At 35.0% G+C, this 24,608-nt stretch overlaps 2 protein-coding genes across 2 annotated transcripts in view; one reads left to right on the forward strand and one right to left on the reverse strand.

Moving 5' to 3' along the window:
* Positions 1-24,608, reverse strand: part of LOC138703658 (GTP-binding protein Di-Ras1) — a 1,052,070-nt gene that overhangs the window by 246,452 nt on the left and 781,010 nt on the right. Inside the window, exon 6 of the mRNA XM_069831720.1 lies at positions 718-789. The gene's annotated coding sequence lies outside the window, so the exon portion shown is untranslated. The remainder of the gene's footprint in view (positions 1-717; positions 790-24,608) is intronic.
* The window catches only part of LOC138703657 (pancreatic lipase-related protein 2-like), a 228,742-nt gene that overhangs the window by 166,089 nt on the left and 38,045 nt on the right, over positions 1-24,608 (forward strand). Inside the window, exon 3 of the mRNA XM_069831719.1 lies at positions 16,734-16,879. Coding sequence (XP_069687820.1) covers positions 16,734-16,879 — 146 coding nt within the window. The remainder of the gene's footprint in view (positions 1-16,733; positions 16,880-24,608) is intronic.

Raw genomic sequence — 24,608 nt, forward strand, 5'->3', positions numbered from 1 at the left:
AATGTACCTAAATATCGAACATTTGTAGAAATAGGTTCTGTGTTAAAAAAACATGCAAGATGTTGCAGGCGAAACCCAGTACAAGAAGCAGCTATCTCTTGGCTTGGCCCCCAAACTCCCCAGATCTAATCCCTCCTGACTTCTTCGTGTGGGGATTTGTTAAAGACATTATCTATTCACAGAATCCCAGGAACATTGATGATATAAGGGTAAAATTACTCAAGCTTTTCAACAAATCACCTCTCTTATGTTACAACGGACTTGGACTGAATTGCATCACCGTTATGAGTTGTGCAGGGTGCGCAATGGGGGTCATGTTGAGCTCTGAGGAATCTCCCATCTTTCAGTGTTGTATGCACAAAGTTTCAACAAATAAAGTTCAGCAGTAAATGTTTTACGGTGTTTTTATTTTATCCATACCCAAACGGATCACCTGTACAATATTGTAAAGAGGACTTCGAAAATTAGCACGTGTTAATTTATCTGTTAAGTGAAACCAACGGTTAGTCCCGTGTAGTTTTCAGCAAGAAAAGTATTCGCTGATAAAATATTTAATAATAATAGCTGATTACAATTTGTGTATCGATTCGTGACCAGCACAATACGTAAGGAATTTAATATCTTTATTCCAATTCCATTACATGGAACAAATTCCAATATTCGCTTGATTTGCTGCTAAAGTGATATCATTGATAGGTCACATGTTACGAGACTTACCTTTTCTGAAGAACTGCTGGAGTACCAATAGAAACTGTCCGATCCACTTCACTGTTCAATAACGGCGAGGAACTGAAAACAAAAGAAAATCGCTATTACTGGAGGAAGACTTCATCCAACGGGCGGAGATCATGTAGCCTGGAATCGGAGCGTAAGTAATTGGATTTGGCATTATCTGTCTGGCTTTCAGACCTGAAAACTGACCGCCATATTTGTGAGAGTGACGTAAATGTGAATTTTGCGGCAATTGTGATGGGACTTAACGTATAAACGATGATTAATCGATCCCCGGATTCTGACAGTAGGCATCGGTTTGTCGATACATGTTACCAGAGAATTGGTTTGGATGAAGAGAATAAGGGTGGGGATTACTGGCCACTTTCGTTCCTCACTTACTCCCTTCAAGCTGTGGTCACTTATTGATCCACATAACACAGACTGTCTCATAAACGATGTAGGGTTGTTTAGGGACATCTCGACACGCTAAGGAAATATGCTAATTTTGGGACCTATGTATGCAATTTTTATTCTAATTCTCCCCCTAATATGTACGAATATGTACTAATATTGACATGGACAAAGAAATTCCATCTTAACCACTTCGAGTTAACTCGGGTTGCTAACTTGTGTCAAAATTTATTAACCCGAGTTAACTCGTTTGAGTCCCATTTTCGCTGCTAAGGATTATATCCCGGATATGATATGATATGATATGATATGATATGATATGATATGATATGATATGATATGATATGATATGATATGATATGATATATTTATTTGTCAGTCAACTTTACAATTCACATTTTTGTTTTTCGATCCACCATCCCTTTAATACATATAACTCTTTTCTATTAGTGTATTCTTTGCCGAGAATTTCTTGATTACTTTCTAATGTTCTGTTAAGACTGAATTGCTATATGTCCTTCCCTCTGTATCCTCTTATATTCTCTCCCTCCTACCTAGACTGTCTCCCTTCCACTTCTCGCTCACCTATTAAATATTGCATATTCCTTCCTTAATAATTTGCGTTATTTATTTATTTTCTTCTCTACCCTCAAGACTGAATTGCTATATGTCCTTCCCTCTATATCCTCTTCTATTCTCTCCCTCCTACCTAGACTGTCTCCCTTCCACTTCTCGCTCACCTATTAAATATTGCATATTCCTTCCTTAATAATTTGCGTTATTTATTTATTTTCTTCTCTACCCTCAAGACTGAATTGCTATATGTCCTTCCCTCTATATCCTCTTCTATTCTCTCCCTCCTACCTAGACTGTCTCCCTTCCATTTCTCGCTCACCTATTAAATATTGCATATTCCTTCCTTAATAATTTGCGTTATTTATTTATTTTCTTCTCTACCCTCAAGACTGAATTGCTATATGTCCTTCCCTCTATATCCTCTTCTATTCTCTCCCTCCTACCTAGACTGTCTCCCTTCCACTTCTCGCTCACCTATTAAATATTGCATATTCCTTCCTTAATAATTTGCGTTATTTATTTATTTTATTCTCTACCCTCAAGACTGAATTGCTATATGTCCTTCCCTCTATATCCTCTTCTATTCTCTCCCTCCTACCTAGACTGTCTCCCTTCCATTTCTCGCTCACCTATTAAATATTGCATATTCCTTCCTTAATAATTTGCGTTATTTATTTATTTTCTTCTCTACCCTCAAATCCTACCTACTCTTAATCATTGTTTTCCAGCTATTTTCTCCTACATTACTTGCTGACTTTTTCGTTTACTCTATTTTACAACACTTACATCACTTTTTTTTTCCTACCCTCTGTTTATTTACGTATTGATCCCTTTCTCTTCGCTTCACTCCTAAATTTCCTATTTTATTCCTCTTTCCATATATTTATTTCTATAATAATATTACAGTTATAAGTACCCCTCATACTACTCTCAACCCATAACATTGTCAAACATCAAATATCTAATTCACTTAATTACACTTGCAATTTCTCTCTCATTCCACTTCACATTTGTTCAGATGTGTATCCCGAATATATACGTTTCCATTCTTTCATTAACCTTTTCCTCACTAGATGGTTACAGAAGTTAGTGCTATTGCTATATCTGGTGGTGTTTTTTGTACTTCTTCCTTGCGAGTGGAATTCTATGCTCATATAGCATTCACACACAGTAGTGAGTAGATGCTAGTTAGTTTTGGCGGTTTCTGTTTGTGTTTAGTGTTTTTGGTGCTGTTTTGTGTAAAGATGGATCAAGTTAGTGATTCCGAAACTTTTGATCAGGAATATATTCCTGTAGAAGATTAGGAAATGAAACATCGGCATCAGAAGACGAAGTTATAGACCAACAAACAAATTCAGATCAGTTGATGTCGCGTCTTTTCGACAGTGGTTTCAATAGAAGACATCTGGCACCATTTCTTCTGCACCTCCGAGGTCCCCATTCCCTGAAATTTTAACATTGTTTCTGATAACGATAATTCTCAATTTTTTAAATTATTCTTTGATAATGACCTCATCAACATTATATTCGAGGAGACGATTCGGCATGCTAATAAGCAGGGAACGGATTTATATGGACTAAAAATATATGAAATATGTAAATATATATGTAGTTATTTTTACCAAAATATGGAATTAAATATGGATTTTTACCAAAATATGGAATTAAATATGGACTTAAAATTATAAAAAAATGACTATGTACGTTAAATATTGGTACATTTTAATCAAACTAAACAAAAAATATAATGGACGTACCTTATCTTCCAATGTAGTTTCAACAAAACACAATTTTTATTGTCTGTTACCATAACAATAGGTTACAAACATTTCTTTCAAGTGCTGAAAAGTGAATCTTCTTCTATTGTCTCTGAGGATAGATTTATACTGACTAAAAGAGCGTTCGACGTCACAAGAAGTAACTGGTACATAATTCAATTTCACAATGTCTGCTGGGGATAAGTCCAAGTTAATCTTCACTGTTGATTCACCACTCATCACAGCAACAACCTTTTGTAGTTCTTCATATCCAGGGTTTTTTGAAAGTACAGTGTCCACCTTAGCTCTTACTGCATCTGCAACTTTACCTCTACCACGATTCAGTTGTTCCACAGTACTATTTATAATTTCAAAACTTTCAGATAGTGAAAGGTGCCTATTTTGGAGACTTTTGAGCGTTTTTATGATGCATGAAAATGTATGCTGAATGTGAGCTAAGTCATTCTTCACACTTATGTCACAGGTAACTGTTTTCGCAGTATCAATTGAGACTGCATCTTCAGAGTCCAATGCAAGGAGAACATTGTTAATAGAGTCTATATGTTCGGCATAATATTCAACTGCTTCTAGCCATGTACCCCATCTAGTTAAAATTGGCTTTGGTGGCAATGGAATTTCAGGGTACATTTCTTTCAACACGTTAACTCTACTGGGAGCTTTGAGAAATACTTTTTTCACTGATGAAATCAACAAATCTACTTTAGGGAAATTGTCTCTGACCACTTCTGCCACACGATGAAATGCATGCGCCACACAAGTAAAATGAGTCAATTTAGGATATACAACAGATAATGCTTGTCCAGCTTTGACCATATAAGGGGCAGCATCGCTAATAAAGAATAACACATTATCGTACATAATACCCTTTGGCCACAGGATACCCATAGCTTCGTTGAACAGTTTAACTATAGTTTTGTTATTGCACTTTTCTAGAACATCACAATGTAAAAGAATTCGTTCAGAATATTGTTCACTTAACAAACCGATAACTACATTACCAACAAGTCTACCTTCTTTGTCGGGAGTCTCATCAATGGAAACCCAAATTGAACTATCTTTAATTTTATCTCTTATCTTCTGTATTGTCTCATCGTAGATGGATGGAGCATACGTCTTCCTAAGTGTTGACTCATCCGGGATTGTATGTTGAGTATATTTTTCAAGGAATTCCCTGAAGACCTTATTCTTTAGTTTGTAGAGAGGAATATCAGCAGAGATGAGAGAACGGCACAGGTCGATGTTAAACTCAGATCTTACATTCGATGTTGTTGGTTGTGTTAAAAACAATTGTCTCTGCTTGGAATTTAGTTGTTTGTTGGCCTGATGTTTACTAGTTGTAATGTGTTGTTGCACCAGGAACTTTTGTGTAGATGATACTGCACACTGACACAAATTACAAAATAATATTTTATTGTCAGTTGATAAACCATCTTCTTTAAATTCTGAAATGTAACTTGTTAGTTTTGATTTTAAATTGACTGAATGACGTACTTTTGGCATATTTACCGTCTTTATAGTATGATTTACAAAACTGAACCTATGTGTACTCTGACTGGCATTTAACTGTTGAGCTGCACAACTGAAGTCTGTTAAAAATTTTAAATTAAATTAATACAGTTTTGTAACTTACTTTCCCATTGTTGATAGGACTGCTAATTTTCAAATAACTCTGATGTTAAAGGGATTACTGAACATGTGTTTAAATCTCTATTGTTGAAATGTATTTTTAAAAGTTAATGGAATTTTGTTTTGTTTTATTGTTAAACCTAATATAATATGGACTGTTTTATATGAAATATGGAAAATATATGGAAATTAACGAAAATATGTACTAAACTCTAAAATATGGAAAAATATGGAAAATAAAAGTAGGATTTTTCAACCCTACACATTGTGAAACATAAAGATAATGCAAAATATAAATTATATTAGCTTTATAAGTAAATATGTATTTACATATAAATCCTTTCCCTGCTAATAAGTATTCACAGAATGCTGAAAATAATTCGTGGCGGCCTACTACAGACTCTGAAATACGTGTACTTTTGGGCATAGTGATACTGCAGAACATTATTCACAAACCTGAAGAACAGATGTGCTGGTACAAATATTCAATGACTGCTACACCATTCTTCCCAAAACGCTCTCATATAGGAGAGCAGATACTACTGTCCGGAATGCAATGTGCCACTGTGGGTAATACCCTGCTTTCGAGTCTATCACACGACAAGCAACATTTAACGCCTTGATAACAGCACTGGTATTGTACCTCATAAATTAATCCATAAAAAAAACATAAGTTGGTAAATAGTTCAGGAGAAAATCAAAGTGGGACAACTACCAGAGCTGGAATCAAGGTGCACGAGATAACTCGGGATAATAATTCAGGTATAAATATATGTCTATTTCATAGTGATTTTTTAGGTATGTAAGAAAATTAGTGATGTACAGTGATTCTGCAATATTAAACGACCTCTATGCGAAAATAAAAAAAATATGACACTTTTTTTCACAAAACTGATAAAATATATAGTAAGGGAAGAGGTTAATATCAATCCTGGAAAGACACAAGCAATTATATTAGGACACAAACGGCAAACCGACGCTGTAAAACACCTCGACATTTCCCCTTTTAAATTAAGTACAGTGCATATCCCTTTCAGTTCTTCGGTAAAAAATCTTGGCATTCACATGGATAATAATCTCAACTGGGACATTCAAATCACAGAAACCTGCAGAAAAGTGTATTCTATTATCCATGTGCTAAATAGGGTAAATATTCATCTTCCCTCTTGCTTAAAAAAAGTCCCTTGTGCAGACGCTTGTATTTCTCTATTTTGACTATGCTGACATTTTACTGACTGACCTTTCCAGCGACAACAAAACGAAACTTCAACGTGCTCATAATTTGTGTGTACGTTTTATAAGCAATGTTCGAAAATATGATCATATTACCCCTTCCCTGGAAACAATAGGTTGGCTTAAACTAGATAAGGAAAGAAATTTACATCCACTTCTCCTTCTCTTCGAAATCTTGAACTCTTCTATTCCTTCGTACCTGTCGTCTCGCTTCACTTATCTTTCTTCCCACCACAATCTGAACACACGCTCTCGCCATGAAACAATACTAACAATACCATCCCATCGCACCTCCTCTTACTCATTCTCTTTCACAATAATAAAAATAATAATAATAATAATAATAATAATAATAATAATAATGATTTATTTTCACTGGCAGAGTTAAGGCCATAAGGCCTTCTCTTCCACTCAATCAGCCTGCCAAGACTCTGGAATTCGTTACCTGCTAGCATCAGGGACTGTCGAAATAAAATTGAATTCAAACGAAAACTTACTAGGCACTTGGTCTGTAATTGAGACTCGTTCAGACATGGTTTCTTGTAAATAGTTCTCTTAATCTATCACAAAATATTTCAACATCCGGTAATTTCATCACTATAGAATTTTGTTATTCTAGGTTTAATTTGTAATTCAGTAAATACAAAAATATTCTTTGTTCTTAACTTCTATGATAAAATGTCTAGCTTTCATTAATCAGGTAATCTTGTCGTACTTTAATTTTTATTGTAATTCTAATTGTAAATTTAATATTAATTGTAATTTCATTGTTCATATTATAATTGTAATCCCCTGAGAGAGGGGCAGAGAAGGCCTCATGGCCTTATCTCTGCCAGGTTAAATAAATAAATACTGGTACTAATACTAATATGTTTTCGTACATTTCACATATCTGGTGCCAATGTGATCATTTTATATCTTTTTTTAAAAAATACAAATCGGTGCCGAAGTGTCGACTTCTCTCATAATGGGCAAGATTTCGACATAGTACGACAAACGTAGGAAATACTTAAAAAACTAACATTTACAACACAAATTTTGCTCCTTAAATATACCTAAATATTGTATAATATATAACACAGAGATTACAAACACGTCAACATAGATTTTATATAGTTCGAATTGTTTTTATTAGGAACAGTGCAATGGTTACTTTTCTTAAAAGTATCGAGATCCCCCAAAATGACTATACTTTAATTTATAACTGTAACTCTCTCACATCCTCTAACATAGTGGTTTTGGCTCGGAATCATTGAACACTTCCGGTTTACGTATTTTTGTTACTCCCACTCAACAACTGAATAGTTTATGTTGTTGAAAAAAGATTAATTTAAAATGTAAATAAATAAATAAGTAAATAAGTAAATAAATAAATAAGTAAATAAATAAGTAAGTAAGTACGTAAATAAATAAATAAATAAATAAGTAAATAAGTAAATAAATAAGTAAATAAATAAATAAATAAATAAAGTAGAGGAGACTTGGCTAATTCCGCAATATTAAGAAGTAAATCTACCATATTTTTATCAAAATGTTTATTGAAAAATATTATCAAGGTATGTAGACATGGACGAAACCTTTCATTACCAAATGAGATAAAGAGACCTATTAAAATGCAAATATATTTAGTTGTATATACATTACAGTTGAAAAAGAACAACTAGGGTAATTCCGCAACATTGCGGATAAATCCGCAATAGGACTTGGCTAATTTCGCAAGAATAAATAATTATGAAATACATTATGAAACTAACATAAAAGGAACAATATTTATATGTAACAATGCTCCCTTTATTCACAGTTGTGTAGCAAAACACGAAAAACAGCCAACTTTCGATGTTTCACTGTATTGCCGACAGAGGTGTCGACCAATATCCTTGATTTTTTTCCATAGCACTGCGAAGGACATGCCTCCTGTTGACAGCCTCTCAAAACTTACGTTCACGCTATTGTAAAGTCGCAGTAAAATCATGTATGCACTACTGCGGAATTAGCCGAGTTTCCCGTAAGTAAATATATAAATAAATAAATACCAGGGCATTCAGTGAGTAATGGCAACAGTGATGTAAATCTGCTCTCCTAGCGGTGAGCACCGGAATCTTCTAGTACGTAATAGAGGAGCGATTATTGCATAAATGAGGGTTATTGTAAGTCTTTACGGGTGCTATGCATAGACATTTCGCTATCCCGCGCTACGAGCGTGCTAAACTAGTCCCGGCTATCGACTGATTACTTGTACAGGATTCATGTCATATCGCTAACACTGGTTTATGAATACGAATAACGTTAGTTCGCTGATCATCCACCGGAAGCCCGCGCTAAGAATGTCTATGAATATGGCCCTAAGTAATCATATTATGTGAATACATACAGACATATATACATATAAAGTAAAATCACAGTCTAGAATATACAGTCACGAAGCTTGAATTTATGAGGGTACTAGGAACAATAGACTGCGCAGGTACTGTTTCGCATTGTCTGTAATGAGGCGATATTAGCGATTCTAGTGGTTAGAAACTATCTGTGGACGCATATTTACTACGTATTGAGCTTCGTGACTGTATAACACTAGACTGTGGTAAAATGATCTTCATGTAGTATTTCATGTGATTGTTGCACTATATTTTTTTCTACTTTGGTCGTTCTTTTCGTGGTTTCCACTAATTTCGAGTAAAATTCTCGTTGTTTTCGATTTTAGAGATATTTGTATTTTTCGAATGGGGTTAGGCACCCTTCCAGGGGAATCGCATACAGAAGTCTCGCCCAAAAGTAAATCGCACCTTCACAAAATTTGGGAACCTCTGTTCTAGAGCATTGGTTTCATGAAAATGACACATTTTCTCAAATGTTTCAAGTGTTTTGTAACAATTTTTAGTTAAATTTCTTGTTATCAATATTCAAAAGACATACTTGTTTGTTGAAAAGATCTTACTGTTCATTGAAATGGAAAAAAAAAAATCGTTTTCTGCATTACACACAAGAAGCATTTTCAGAAGCGCATAATTAAGTATCTATAATCTTTTCGCTGTAAGAAAAATCCTAATATAAACAATAGCACGTGACTGAAGTGAGGCTTCATTGGCCGCTGTTTGGCGCCATAGATTCTCAGTACGTGTTCCCGCCTACTGCTGTACATTCTGTTTCATGTTAAACTTTTTCCGCTACTCGTCAAGTAGGTCTAACCTCACTACTATGCATTCGTTTGCTTAGAAAACATTTACTTTATAATTACAGTGATTAAAACTCACATAACTTATTTTATACATTTAAAACTATTTGTTTTTCTCCGCTTTTGAGAGGGTTTCCGCTCTTATGTTTAATAACCACACACACCGAGGATGCAGAAGCCATACTTCAGTACCACGTGCTTACGTGAACAACTACGAGCACAAGTGACGCCAGCTTGTTACAAGAACAGACTACCTGGGAATTACTGTTGGTAATATAGAAGTAGCTTCTCGTTTACATATCGTTCTACATATGAGTGAAGTTATATGTTTCATTGTATTTAACAACTAGAATTCAATTTTTTATTTTCAAATAATACAAGATGATAGTTTCCAAATACGAACTATATTTTCCTGCGTCGTGTGAGTGTTTCGACTGGGAGCCAATCACGGATATGACAGCCACGTGCTTGTGTTTACATTAGGATTTTTCTTACAGCGAAAACAGTATAAGTTTGTTTATAAACTGTGCAATTTAGAGAGATATAGACCTCTGCAATTATATTTTGCAGAGATGCACATTAAATAGCTATTAGTATATTTAAATCGCTTTTAATATGAGTTTGCCACTTAAGAAAACTAAGCAGATAGGAATATTCAAAGTATTGTGTGGCTTGTAATCAGAATCTCATATTACCTCCTCCTCAACAGTTGTGTATTATGTATATTAACCCGACAAATTACACTATCTTAAGAATTCTTTTCAATAGTTCTCTAATGGACCGGCCCCTCAGGATTCTGCAAGGCTTTTTAATTGTTTGTGGAGAGAAAGAGGTATAGATTCTAGTAAAATGAAGTTTATACAAAGAAAATTTTATTTTTGTCTATTTCCGTAACGGTTAAAGTTACTGTCAATATACAAAGAGAATTGTCTAGATCTGTCTCGGCCCCTAAAACTCTGATCTGAAGGAGTTTCCAATTGTTAGAAGGATGGTTATACAAATATTAATTAATTTTAATAGTAATATTTTATTTTTGCTGTAATTTCATGAAGGCTAAAGTAATGTTAATTATGCAAAGCAATTAGTGTAACTGTAAGCCCTAATTTTATAGTCCTAAGAAGTCTTCTATTGAAGTTTTAATTAAATAGTAAAGATGTCTGGAGTACACTATCTGTAATCTTATCACTTTATTTTACATTAGAAAATTAAATGGCAAAAATTGAATAAGTTATAATTTTTTTGACAATTTCTCAGATAAATAATACAATTTAATTAATAATAAATCTAGATAATCTATATTCTACAGAATTTCTAAAAGTAACGCAAAATTTCAATTAAAATGGAATTAATAATAATAATAATAATAATAATAATAATAATAATAATAATAATAATAATAATAATGACAATAATTTATTTATTTAACCTGGCAGAGTTATGGCCATACGGCCTTCTCTAACACTCAACCAGGAGTAAAACTGCGTTACAAAAAACACTACAAATTTACAAAGTACATACAATTTTACACACAAAACTGAATAAGATAATAATAATAATAATAAAATGTAAACAACAAGTAAGTAGAAATCAGACATAATATATAACATACAGAAAGAATGGAAAAAGCATAATAAAATGTGAACAGGAGGTCAAAATAAATGAGACATATAAAGTATAAAAAATAAGACAATTATTGATGATGATGATAATAATAATAATAATAATAATAATAATAATAATAATAATAATAATAAATAAGAACAGTGGTAATAATAATAATAGTAATAATAGTAGTAGTAATAAAATAGTGCATTACAAAGCATACAATGAATACAATATTTTTAGGTACACACAGTAAGGAAAATTATGATTATATATAGCTCAACTTATCACATTATAGATATAGGGGAGAGTCGGGTAGTATCGGACATCGGGTAATATCGGACAGTGAGTTTCTTTCATCTACCACACAATGATAGTACCGGATTGAAATGGTTACATTTCTGTGATATCGCATAGAGAAACGTAACCATGTCATTCAGATACTACCATATGGTGGTAGATGAAAGAAACGCTCTGTCCGATACTACCCGATGTCCGATACTACCCGACTCTCCCCTACCATTATCGGAAAATATGAAAACAAAAATATAAAATAAGTTAAATATCACTAGAACATAAAAAAAATGTGAATACGTGGAAACATGCAATACAACACTTGTCATAATAGTAAGTTAGTTTGGCAACTCGTCATAAGATAATTTTCTAACTTGGATTGGAAAGATTTCAATGTTCGGCAGCCCTTGACTTCAGGCGGCAGAGAGTTCCAGTGACAGAGGTAGCAACAGTGAAAGATGAGGAATACAGAGACGATGTGTGAAGTGGAATTTCTAGCGTGTTATCGCGTTGTGATCGAGTATTAGGCCTAATATTATGATAGCGAGAGAGAGTATGAAAACGAGCGAATAAATAATAGGGGGATGAGGTGTGCATAATTCGATATAAGAGAGAAAGTGAGTGCAGATTTCTCCTCTCATGTAACCTAAGCCATGATAACTTCTCGAAAGAATGTGATATATGATCATAGTGTCGAACATTACAAATGAAGCGGACGCACGCAATTCTGAACGAAAAGCTCACACGCCCCATATCTTTTGTTTATAAATGAACATTTTTGTGGTTAGATAATATTTTTTAGATTATTAATGTGTGAATTATGACGTCGTTAAGAACATTTTTGAATGACACCTTCATAGATTTTTAATATCATCAGATAGAGCATAATATTTGTATACAATGTACTTCTTTGTTTTATCCAGCAGAACTATGGTTATGGTTCCCATAGTAACAATTTTAATGTTGATACATTTTGTTAGTCCCTGCATTATGAGTGCAATTTTATTACGAAATGAACATTAAATATAAGGGCATTCGATAAGTAATAGCAACAATGCTGTAAATCAATGCTCCTAGCGGTGACCATTGAAATCTTGTAATGCGTAATAGCACAGTCTAGTATATACTGTCACGAAGCTCAATACGTAGAGAATATGAATCCACAGACAGTTGCTAACCACTAGGATCGCTACTATCGCCTCATCACAGACAATGCGAAATAGTACCGGCACAGTCTATTGTTCCTAGTATCCTCAACAACTCAAGCTTCGTGACTGTATATACTAGACTGCTATTACTCGATGTAATTCCATAAGGGTTATAACGTGACTTGTTTGCAGTCACATTAACCAACACATTAATTACCTTTGTAATAAAACATAAATAGTAATATACGTTACAAGAGCGGTATGTTGACGTTTTCATGGTCGAGGAAAAGATTGAAAAAGCGAAACGTAGTTGAGCTTTTTTAATTTCCGAGAACGTGAAAACAAACATACCGCTCGTGTATCGTACATTATTTTGTGCGAAGATCGTTTATTACATTCCTGAAAGACGAATTTCTAATTAGTTGCAATGAAATCTCCATGTTGGTTTCTGTTTAATGACGGCAACTTCGGAAAACCAAAATATCTTTTTTCAACATTGTTGCTATAAATTGTTTTCTGTGTTTATTATACTCCAGCAGGCCGTGATATACGTCTGTCTTCCCCCCCCCCCAGTCTATAAATGCGAACTTAAAACAAACGGTAAGGTTATTTTTCATTTTAATATTTTAACAATATTATTTATATAACATATTACAGTAATAACATCGGCATCTGGAATCTTGTTGATTTTTTCACGGCTTCCTTATTGTTACTTGTATCAGGAATGCAATAAGTTTCGTGGAGTAGTAGACTTTACTTAATTTTTACAAATATTTAAAAACAATAATTAACAGTGCAATTTAGGTGAAATTGCAGTGGTAAGTTTCCAGTTTATAATTATTACTATGTTAAACATCTCTAAAAATAATATGTTAAAAGCCTAAAGCAGTAAAATGAATGTCGCGCTTAAGCGGTAAGAAGAGGGAAATTGTTATGTGTGTTACGTTGGGAATACTGAATGTGGTATTTCACACTTACTGCGTATTGGTTATGTGCGGAAAACAAGTAAATACGCATGATCTCGCACAAAATAATATATTTTGTTTTATTGAGGAATTACTTGTCAATAAGTTTATTATGCACAATATACTTAACTTCATTTCAATCGGTAACTATGTAGGGAATTATATCATGGGATAGCTTATTTAAAACCAATTTTTATCCACTTTATTTATTACAGAAGAAAATAATTAAAATATGTCTTCATAAACCTACTGATTTTCCATCTCGGAAATTGTATTTAGACTTTAATGTTCTTAAAATAAGACAAAATTATATTGTATTAATAAAATTCATACATAAAAATCGAAATAATTTTGAATTGTACCCGCAACAACTCAAGGTTCGTGATTATATATACTAGACTGTTGTAATAGAGCAGCGATTGTTTCATAAATTTTCAATATTGAAAATCTCGAAGTAGCCAGATTTTGTAAGTACAGTGAGTGTTTTTTTATTTTTAGTAAACAAAATAGTTTTAATGGTACGAACAAAGATGTTTCATAAAAATCCAAGTTGCAAGAGAAACACATGCAATTCAGTGCTTTAGGGCATTACAAGAAGCCTGTGGGAAAGAAGTTCTACCATACTGAACTACTGCAAGATGGATGGAAGCGAGGCATTCGCTTTCAATCAAGAATTGACATCCGAAGAGCTTTATATTGATCAGTGAGTGAGATAGCCAGAAATGCTGCTGCAGATGAAGTTCGCCGTCTTCCAAGAATTTGGTAACGTATTTTTGACATGACAGGAGACTATATTTGAAGTATTTAATGTCAAAATTAACCTAAATTAATTTATTGTGAAACAGTAATTATTAATTCATTCAATACTTTACGTTTGATCTACAATAATTTAATTGAAACGTATCTGATGAGACGTTTTTGTTTACATTCTCCTCTCGCAAGTCTTACGGAGTGGATGATTCAGTCACTCTCATTCCCACTGCGAAACAATGACCTCAAGGAGTGTTGCGGCGTTGCAACACGTTGCATTTCGTATTCTCAAAACTATTGGACGTGCCAAAAAACTTATTTGACAAAACTTGTTCGCATTGACTTCATCTATTGCCACTGTGAATTAATGTACTGGGGTTTCTTGCACCCTGTTTGCATAACCCCAATATATGCATTTAAATGTGCAAAGTAAATATACAGGGTGTATCTATATATGCATCCATAAATGTGGGGGCATATTCCTGAGAACAAAACATAACTAAAAGTTCGTATGAACATGGGACCGCAAACCTTTCGTTAGGGAGTTATGAAAGGAATTCCTGTAGTGACCCCTGATTATGTAATTCACTTCAAACTTGCATTTTTCCCCACTTTCTTCATTAGAGTTGGTCATGACATTTGTTTTGTTTTGTTGATTACCTTTTGTTCTGTTTTGTGTTATTCACAGTAACATTCATCACATCACAAGATGTATTCAGTCCACACCTGTGGAATAACGGTTAGCGCGTCTAGCCGCGAAACCAGGTGGCCCGGGTGCGATTCCCGGACGGGACAAGTTACCTGATTAAGGTTTTTTCCGGCGTTTTCCCTCAACCCAATACGAGAAAATGCTGGGTAACTTCGGTGTTGGACCCCGGACTCATTTCACCGGCATTATCACCTTCATATCATTCAGATGCTAAATAACCTAAGCTGTTGATAAAGCGTCGTAAAATAACCTACTAAAAAAATATGTATTCAGAGAGAGAAATGACGGGTATGCACTACATTTATGGCATGTACTATTACCAATAAACCCATAACTCCGTAACGAAGGGTTTGCGCATCCATATTCATATGAATTTTGTTATGGTTTGGTGTCAGGAATATGCCCCCACATTTATGGACACATAAATAGATACACCCTGTATATATCCCCATTTAAAGGGGAAATATTCTTTATGTAAAATAAGGAGAGTTTCATTCTAACATAAAAAATATGATCGGCAGATTAATTTCTCTTTCTCATTGCGCCAAATCAATAAAGCCATGCAATTGCGTAACTTTCCTCAGTCTAGTGATGTTGATAAGGAGGATGAAGAAGAAGAAGAAGAAATAAGAAGAAGATTGTAATGAAGATCTTACTAACAATGAATTATTTAGGAAATATTCCGGAATGGAATTATTTCTTTTTAAAGAAATTATCTCTAATGAAATGTAATAACCAGGCTTCGAGACTTCGGACCCAATAGAGCAGTTCAGTGGGAAATCCGCATAACGGCGTACTGAGTATAGTGGTAAAGCGTACAGTGGGTGGGGGTACTGTAGAATGGATGCCAACAAATACGCAAAGGAAAACGCTCGGATTTGAAGGTTCTGACGAATAATTTGATTTTCATACAAACTGTGTCTGAAACTATTATACGGTTAGAAAAGTCAGAGCAAGAGATGCCGGATGCCCTCAAATTAATTTAGAAAATGATGCAGAGAATTAATGAGACATCAAGTACACCGGTTACTGAACGTGTAAAACAGAAGTGGGAATCAATTTTGTGTAAAAATAACGGATATGGAACATTGTGTAACATAAACAGCAAATTAGTGGACATAGAGTTACACGAGAATAAAGGACTGTCTCTTAGAGACTGCAATGATGTTAGGTTTTTTCGTTTTGCTCCTATCACGTCATGAGGCGTAGAGAACAGCTTTCTACAGTACAAACTTTGGTAGATAACCGAAAAAGATTTACGTTTGAGTCACTGAGAATGTATCTTGTAGTACATTGCAATTCGGTACTGTAACTGCACTTCCTAAAGATGACCAATAGAATAAATGAAAAAAGCTACATGCTTATTTCCACCATTAACACTGTGTATTATTAAACACAAATGCTAATAAAAGACAGGAGAATAAATACTTTTCACATTCTTTTGACATTATCATTGTGAAATGTATATTTACTTTCAGTATGTACATATGTCTGTTTCCCCATACTACCGTACTCTACTCTATATAGCAACGTTGTTACCTCAACACATCTCTATCTACCTGCAGCGAGTCAACAACTTATAGTGCATGCACAGTAAACTTATTGTATCGGGTCCAAAGTCTCGAAGCCTGGTAATAACATAACAAATTTGTGTAGCCTACTATTATTCACTGAGGACGTCACAAAATTTTTTACTATCATATTTTGATAATTCTGAGTACTGCAGTAAGTTTACTTCTTTGTTGTGTTCTGCAGGGCTCATCCCAAAACTCACATTCACCTGGAAGCGGATGTGACCAATCTGAAACAGACAGACTTCAACGCCAGCACATGGACTGTGGTCATAGTGCACGGTTTCACGGAGAGTCACGACAGTCCTACAGTTCAGGCCATCCGTGATGGTAAGTAAAATTTCAACGTACCTCGTTTACATGTTTCGACCTATTTATGGGTCATCTTCAAAACTGGTCGCTGTTGGTCTTGGCGCCACTTATTTTGTTTCCTGTGAGGGTGTGTTCCTGTGGTATAGTGTAGAGTCAAAGATTGTATGTGTTTTGAAGTTGAGTTGTGTGTTGAGAATTTCGTTGGAGTGTGTTTTTGTGTGTCTGTATATTTCATATTGTTCTACTGTGTTAGTTTCTGGCGTTTTTTGGTTGAATGTGTAGTATTTCCATGTCTGTGTTGATGTCTCTGTGGGTGTGGTTAGCATTTGTTATGTGTTCTGCATATGTGGAGGTGTTTTGTAATTTTGTTATGGCTGTGATGTGTTCTTTGTAACCTGTTTGAAACGATCTGCCTGTTTGTCCTATGTAGAAGTTGTTGCAGGTGTTACAGTTGAGTTTGTATACGCCTGTGTGGTTGTATTTGTTTGTTTGTGTTGTTTGTGTGTTGAGATGTTTTTGTAGAGTGTTATTTGTTCTGTATGGGCTGTTGTAATTTAATTTCTTGAATGTAGGTTGCAATTTTGTGTGTGTTTTAGGTTTTCGTATGTTAGTGTGATGTATTTTTGTGTTCTTGTGTTTGTGATGTATATAATTTAAAAATTGCTTGTGACAACAATGTTTAACGGAAAACTGTGTAACATCTTCAGAGATTTCAACCCACAGAAATTTAAACTACATTCTAGTGAATATTAGGATTATATATTTGCTTAGGTTATAATACAGTATAGCATACATTTCACGAAACTTATTAATAGAAATATAAGATTGTATTTTAGTATTTAATTTCAACTCATTGCGTTTCATTCATTCATGTGTATAACTTATAAAACTTTGTACAGATTTGCTGAATATATAGATTTGTTAAATTGTATTCATTTCGTAATTGACACGTAAGACTAATTCAATAGGAGACTTCATTAATCTATATCATATTATTATTATTATTATTATTATTATTATTATTATTATTATTATTATTATTATTATTAGCCTACTATTATGTATTTATAACCCTAACATACCTATCTCAGGTAAAATTGGAGTATAATAAAAATAAAGTAAGAAAACACAATAACATGAGAATATCTAATATCTACGCTTTAAACGCGACTCTTCCGAAAAACTATAAAGAATCCATTCAGGAATCGAACACCGAGCTCCTCGAAATTACGGTTTACACTCAAAGTGTTCATGCTAAAATTTGAGTTTTAAAGCGCAAGTTTAAGCATTTGTAGCCTCTGTGAATAAGGTCAAGTAGAGCGTTGTACAGAACTGCGAGTATACACGAAACGAGGTAACGCTCGTTTTAACGGAATGTACTCCTGTTCTAACGTGTTACTAATTTCATCAAGCCTTCACGTGTCTCCTCGTCTCATTTAGCCTATCCTCTGCGGAGTAACAAAACACTCTGGGAGAAGCGTCTGGTGCATCCGCAGAGAGAAGATCTGATTTAAAGACTACAAACGGCGTCAGAGGGAAGCACACTATTCTGTTGCTCATTTCGAATTCGTTTCATTGTGGCGTTAACTCAACGCGACATTTCAAAGCGGTTAACGTTAATTTATATGCTAAAATTGTCAGTTTATAAAATGTGACTGAAGAGAGGATAATTTTTTCATCATTTTGTAAATTCTATTTATTATTATTTATTTTATTTCGCTAATACTTGTAACATAATACAGTAAACACAGACAAAATTTTAGTTCATCCATCAAAGAATAGAACTCGTGTTCAGGCAGGATTTCCGATTATAAATTAAGAAGTAGTCTATGCAATATAATTTGTTTTATGTCTGCTACACAATAAGAATATATAAATTTAAATTTATAATTTTTTATTATTTATAAAATCCATATGTAACTTTTTAAAATGAGAATTGACAAATTTAGAATATTTAAATATAAATTTGTTATATATTTACTATCAATTATCCCTCATTCTCTTAATCTTTCGTTTACACATTCACTCATTCGCTCACTTATACCACTCTGTCGATCATTCATTCATTCGACCTGGTTGGCAAATTGATATAGCGCTGGCCTTCTACGCCAAGGTTGCGGGTTCGATCCCGGTACAAGTCGATGTCATTTAAGTGTGCTTAAATGCGACAGGCTCATGTCAGTAGATTTACTGGCATGTAAAAGAACTCCTGCGGGACAAAATTCCGGCACATCCGGGGACGCTGATAAAACTTCTGCAGTTGCGAGCGTCGTTAAATAAAACATTACTTTCATTAGATGTAGATTCATTTTCCGGGCTGAGAGGCCGTGGTCTATTAGTTGGTTTTATACCAGACGTTTCGTCTGCAACTGCGGCAGACATCTTCAGTGGAGTGGTATCCGAGGTCGCAAGACTCTTCTCGGCGTACCTGAGGCAACTGATCCTGTGTCTGGTATAAAACCAACTAATAGACCACGGCCTCTCAGCCCGGAAAATGAATCTACATCTATAGACTCCGGCCGTGAAAGCCTACACTGCAAGATTACTTTCATTCATTCATTCGTTCTCCGAGTCATTTATTCACTCAGTCATTCATTCATTTACTCACACACTCAATCAGTTACTCAGTCATTCTCTCAAGTCACTTATTCAGTCATCAGTCACTGATTCACTCAGATATTAAATCAGTCACTCAGTCGCTCTCTCAGTCACTTATTCATTCAGTCACTCATTCACTCAGATATTAAATCAGTTACTCAGTCGCTCTCTCATCACTGATTCACTCACACATTCAATCAAGTACTCAGTCATTCTCTCAAGTCACTTATTCAGTCATCGGTCACTGATTCACTCAGATATTAAATCAGTTACTCAGTCGCTCTCTCATCACTCATTCACTCACACATTCAATCAGGTACTCAGTCATTCTCTCAAGTCACTTATTCAGTCATCAGTCACTGATTCACTCAGATATTAAATCAGTTACTCAGTCGCTCTCACATCACTGATTCACTCACACATTCAATCAGGTACTCAGTCATTCTCTCAAGTCACTTATTCAGTCATCAGTCACTGATTCACTCAGATATTAAATCAGTCACTCAGTCGCTATCTCATCACTCATTCACTCACACATTCAATCAGGTACTTAGTCATTCTCTCAAGTCACTTAATCAGTCATCAGTCACTGATTCACTCAGATATTAAATCAGTTACTTAGTCGCTCTCTTATTCACTCAGACATTCAATCAGGTACTCAGTCATTCTCTCAAGTCACTTATTCAGTCATCAGTCACTGATTCACTCAGATATTAAACCAGTCACTTAGTCGCTCTCTCATCACTCATTCACTCACACATTCAATCAGGTACTCAGTCATTCTCTCAAGTCACTTAATCAGTCATCAGTCACTGATTCACTCAGATATTAAATCAGTTACTCAGTCGCTCTCCCATCACTCATTCACTCACACATTCAATCAGATACTCAGTCATTCTCTCAAGTCACTTAATCAGCCATCAGTCACTGATTCACTCAGATATTAAATCAGTTACTCAGTCGCTCTCTCATCACTCATTCACTCACACATTCAATCAGGTACTCAGTCATTCTCTCAAGTCACTTATTCAGTCGTCAATCACTAATTCACTCAGATATTAAATCAGTCACTCAGTCGCTCTCTCATCACTCATTCACTCACACATTCAATCAGGTACTCAGTCATTCTCTCAAGTCACTTATTCAGTCATCAGTCACTGATTCACTCAGATATTAAATCAGTCACTCAGTCGCTCTCTCATCACTCATTCACTCACACATTCAATCAGGTACTCAGTCATTCTCTCAAGTCACTTATTCAGTCATCAGTCACTGATTCACTCAGATATTAAATCAGTCACTCAGTCGCTCTCTCATCACTCATTCACTCACACATTCAATCAGGTACTCAGTCATTCTCTCAAGTCACTTATTCAGTCATCAGTCACTGATTCACTCAGATATTAAATCAGTTACTCAGTCGCTCTCCCATCACTCATTCACTCACACATTCAATCAGGTACTCAGTCATTCTCTCAAGTCACTTAATCAGTCATCAGTCACTGATTCACTCAGATATTAAATCAGTTACTTAGTCGCTCTCTTATTCACTCAGACATTCAATCAGGTACTCAGTCATTCTCTGAAGTCACTTATTCAGTCATCAGTCAGTGATTCAATCAGAAATTAAATCAGTCACTTAGTCGCTCTCTCATCACTCATTCACTCACACATTCAATCAGGTACTCAGTCATTCTCTCAAGTCACTTAATCAGTCATCAGTCACTGATTCACTCAGATATTAAATCAGTTACTCAGTCGCTCTCCCATCACTCATTCACTCACACATTCAATCAGGTACTCAGTCATTCTCTCAAGTCACTTAATCAGTCATCAGTCACTGATTCACTCAGATATTAAATCAGTTACTTAGTCGCTCTCTTATTCACTCAGACATTCAATCAGGTACTCAGTCATTCTCTCAAGTCACTTATTCAGTCATCAGTCAGTGATTGACTCAGAAATTAAATCATAATCACAGGGGCTTAAGTCCGGTGAATATGGTGGATGGAAAAGCACTTCCCATTCCCAACGACGTTACAAACCAGCTACAGTATGTGGCTTGTGCGCTCTTGCGTTATCCTGCAAAATGATGGCAGAGTTCTGCAAAAGGTGTGAGCGCTTTCTTCGCAACTCTGGTCTCAGATTATGCTCCAAAAATGACGGAAATACTGTGCATTAAGATTCTGTCTTTCTGGGACGGTAGGTGTTAGGATGACTCCGTCACAATCGTACACAACAATCAGCAGAACTTTCACATTCGTAGGTGTATGATGCATCACTGTTTTGCCTGGTGACCCGTAATGACGCCACTCATTTGATTGGCGATTAGTAGAGGTTCTTATGACCTGGCCCATGTTCCATCAAGCGCAACAATACAACGTAAGAAGGCGTTTCCTTCACGATCATAACGCTCCAAGTGAGTTTGAGCGGTGTCGTATCGTATCCATCGCTGTGCCTTCGCCAAATCCCAGGGAACCCACCGAGATGCAATTTTTCTCATATTTAGGCGATTCTTTAGAATACGAAACACATCATATGCGATATTCCTACCTCCTGGGTTAACTCATGTACCGTCTGTCGTCGACAGTTGTCTAATAGCGCGGAAACAGCTTCCACTTTCTCTTCACTAACACTCGAGTCATGTTTTTCACGCGGTCACGCCCCTCGTTGAAGGCTCGAACCTACCTCACCACAGTCCTGTATGGTAACGTCGTCTCTACACATGCCTCAACAAGACCGTCATGACATTGTCGTGCTGTACGACCAGGGGTAGATTGAATTTTCAGCCAAAATTACTGTTCCTGCTTTGTAAACATGGCGAAACACAACCGCTGATAGCTGTTACCAACAGGAGACTAACTTCAACTCTCCACAGCGCATGCGTTGTGAGTCGGACGGAAGAGTCCTCTTAGGGGGGAGGAGGGCAGACATAGACTAATATGTGGTAGAAGTGACAACAATTAACTCCGTCTCGTTTCGCTTTTACAGCAGTGTTGCCACTATTAAAGTTACACCCCACGTAGTATGTGAATCGAAGTAATTGCTAAATAATAAAGACAATTTATATGTTAAAAATAAAAGTCATATATTAGAAAAAATTTTATTTCAGGAAAGCTCACAGTTTAAGCCAGTAATGCCAACTGATGCCATAGGAGCAAGCGCGCGCTTTAGAGATCAGGAGAGCCTGAGCGCTTTACAGCGAAAAGGAAAGAGACAGACGAAAGTGGTAGTATACTGTATGCCGTTTGGTCGAGCTATATTCAGGGATGGCCAGCACTGATTTAATAGATAAAGGGAAGAGAACTTATTAAAACTGTATCCATGGTAATTTTTAGATTTGCCTGAGAAGTATAAGTGCATTATAAGAATGTAATGCTCATTTTTCACAAGTTTAATCTTTTATTCAAAATAAATATTTTCTCAACTTTTCGTATAGAAAAGTGAAATTTTCAGATATAGGCCTATTTATTTAGTAGCCTTACAAAATGTTTTCGTAAATCTAATATACGTAATACGTATTACTGAAGATAGTGTATTGAACATTTTAAAAATATTCGAATGGAAATTATTTGTAAGGAAATGAATTAACAAAGCAACTACTGTTACATCATAAGCAAAAGATATGTGCCCATGTGTTATAAAAATGTAAGCTCTATAGCTTCAGGATTTTTCAAAAAAATAATTTAATATTCTGATGTTAGGAAGTTCTAACCAATATCACCTTAAAAGCATTATGCGATAAGAGTTTTGTTATGTAATATCAGTTAAGACTTAAAACATATACAGCACCTAGGTAACTTTGCTTTGTACTGTAATATTGTTTTGTTTAGTTTATTGATTACTTTTGTAAGGTAAAGATACCATCAATATAAATTCAAACTTATCATGTCATACTCAATCTCTTTCTTTGGAATATCACTATCTTTATGAATGATGTGTTTCATCCACTTAATACAGTAGAGTAAGGGAGGGGATTGTCGGATAGGTCTGGTAATGTCGGATAATCTCGGATAACATATTTCTTTTCCATCAAATGGTGCAATCTGATGTGAAAATAATGCATTACGTTCTCTACAAGTAGACGAACATCTGCATGAATAGCCATTACTGTTGAGTGCTTCACTGTGTGTGAATAGCGTGTTTTCAACGTTTCTGAAAAAAAAACTTTTTAGGGTAAGTAATGTGATTTATTCGTTACAAGTTATTCTTATATTTACACAACATGGTATGCACTGTTTGATATACCATAGATAAGGCTTCTTAATTCTGTAAATGCAGAAATGCTATCGACAACATGTTTCATGCAGCTGGCTTATTTTACTGTTTGTGAAGAGTCGGCCAATGTCGGATACTAGCTGAGGGCAATGTCGGATACTAGCCGAGGGCAATGTCGGATACTAGCCGAGGGCATTGTCGGCTGTCTTTCAATGCTGCTCGCTACATAAACGCTGCCTTAAACCCATTTATATGTTTTCAATAACAAACCACTACATTTTTACTCATGGGTATTTTTAATTAATGCAAGTAATTAATTTTCTAATTAATCGAATATTATGAAGTAACGAATTGGCTCTTCTTCTGATATTTTTAGATGCCTAAAGTAAAAGAAAAAAGAGATTTAGTCTAAAAAATGGAAGTCTGAAGATATGGTAAATGCCACTGTCGCAGTACGGGAGAAAAGAATGGGCTATCTTGCTGCTTCCAAAAGATTCAATGTACCTAGATCAACATTATTTGATTATGTACGGTCCAACTCTGAGCCCACCAAAGCTGTTAAATCGAAACTTGGACGAAAACCAATACTCCCAGCTTCACTTGAAGAGAAGCTAGTTGACTATGTGTTAATGATGGAGAGAAAATATTTTGGATGAACCAGAAATTATGTTAAAAGGCTTGCATATCAGTTGGCTAAACAGAACACTATTGTAATAGTTTCTGATATGCAATATATTATTTTAAATGCATTATCATACCTCTTACATAATAATGTCTAATGTATCCGACATTAGCTTCCCATTCTGTCAGTGATGATATTATTTCTGTTTTGTCTTTGAAAGTTATACAGCAAATACATATTATGTAAATTACCTAATACTTATGTACAATCTGCAGGAACCCCAAGAGGTTATTATAATACTAAATAATT

This window comes from Periplaneta americana, chromosome 7 (assembly GCF_040183065.1).
Source record: "Periplaneta americana isolate PAMFEO1 chromosome 7, P.americana_PAMFEO1_priV1, whole genome shotgun sequence".
Classification (NCBI taxonomy): domain Eukaryota; kingdom Metazoa; phylum Arthropoda; class Insecta; order Blattodea; family Blattidae; genus Periplaneta; species Periplaneta americana.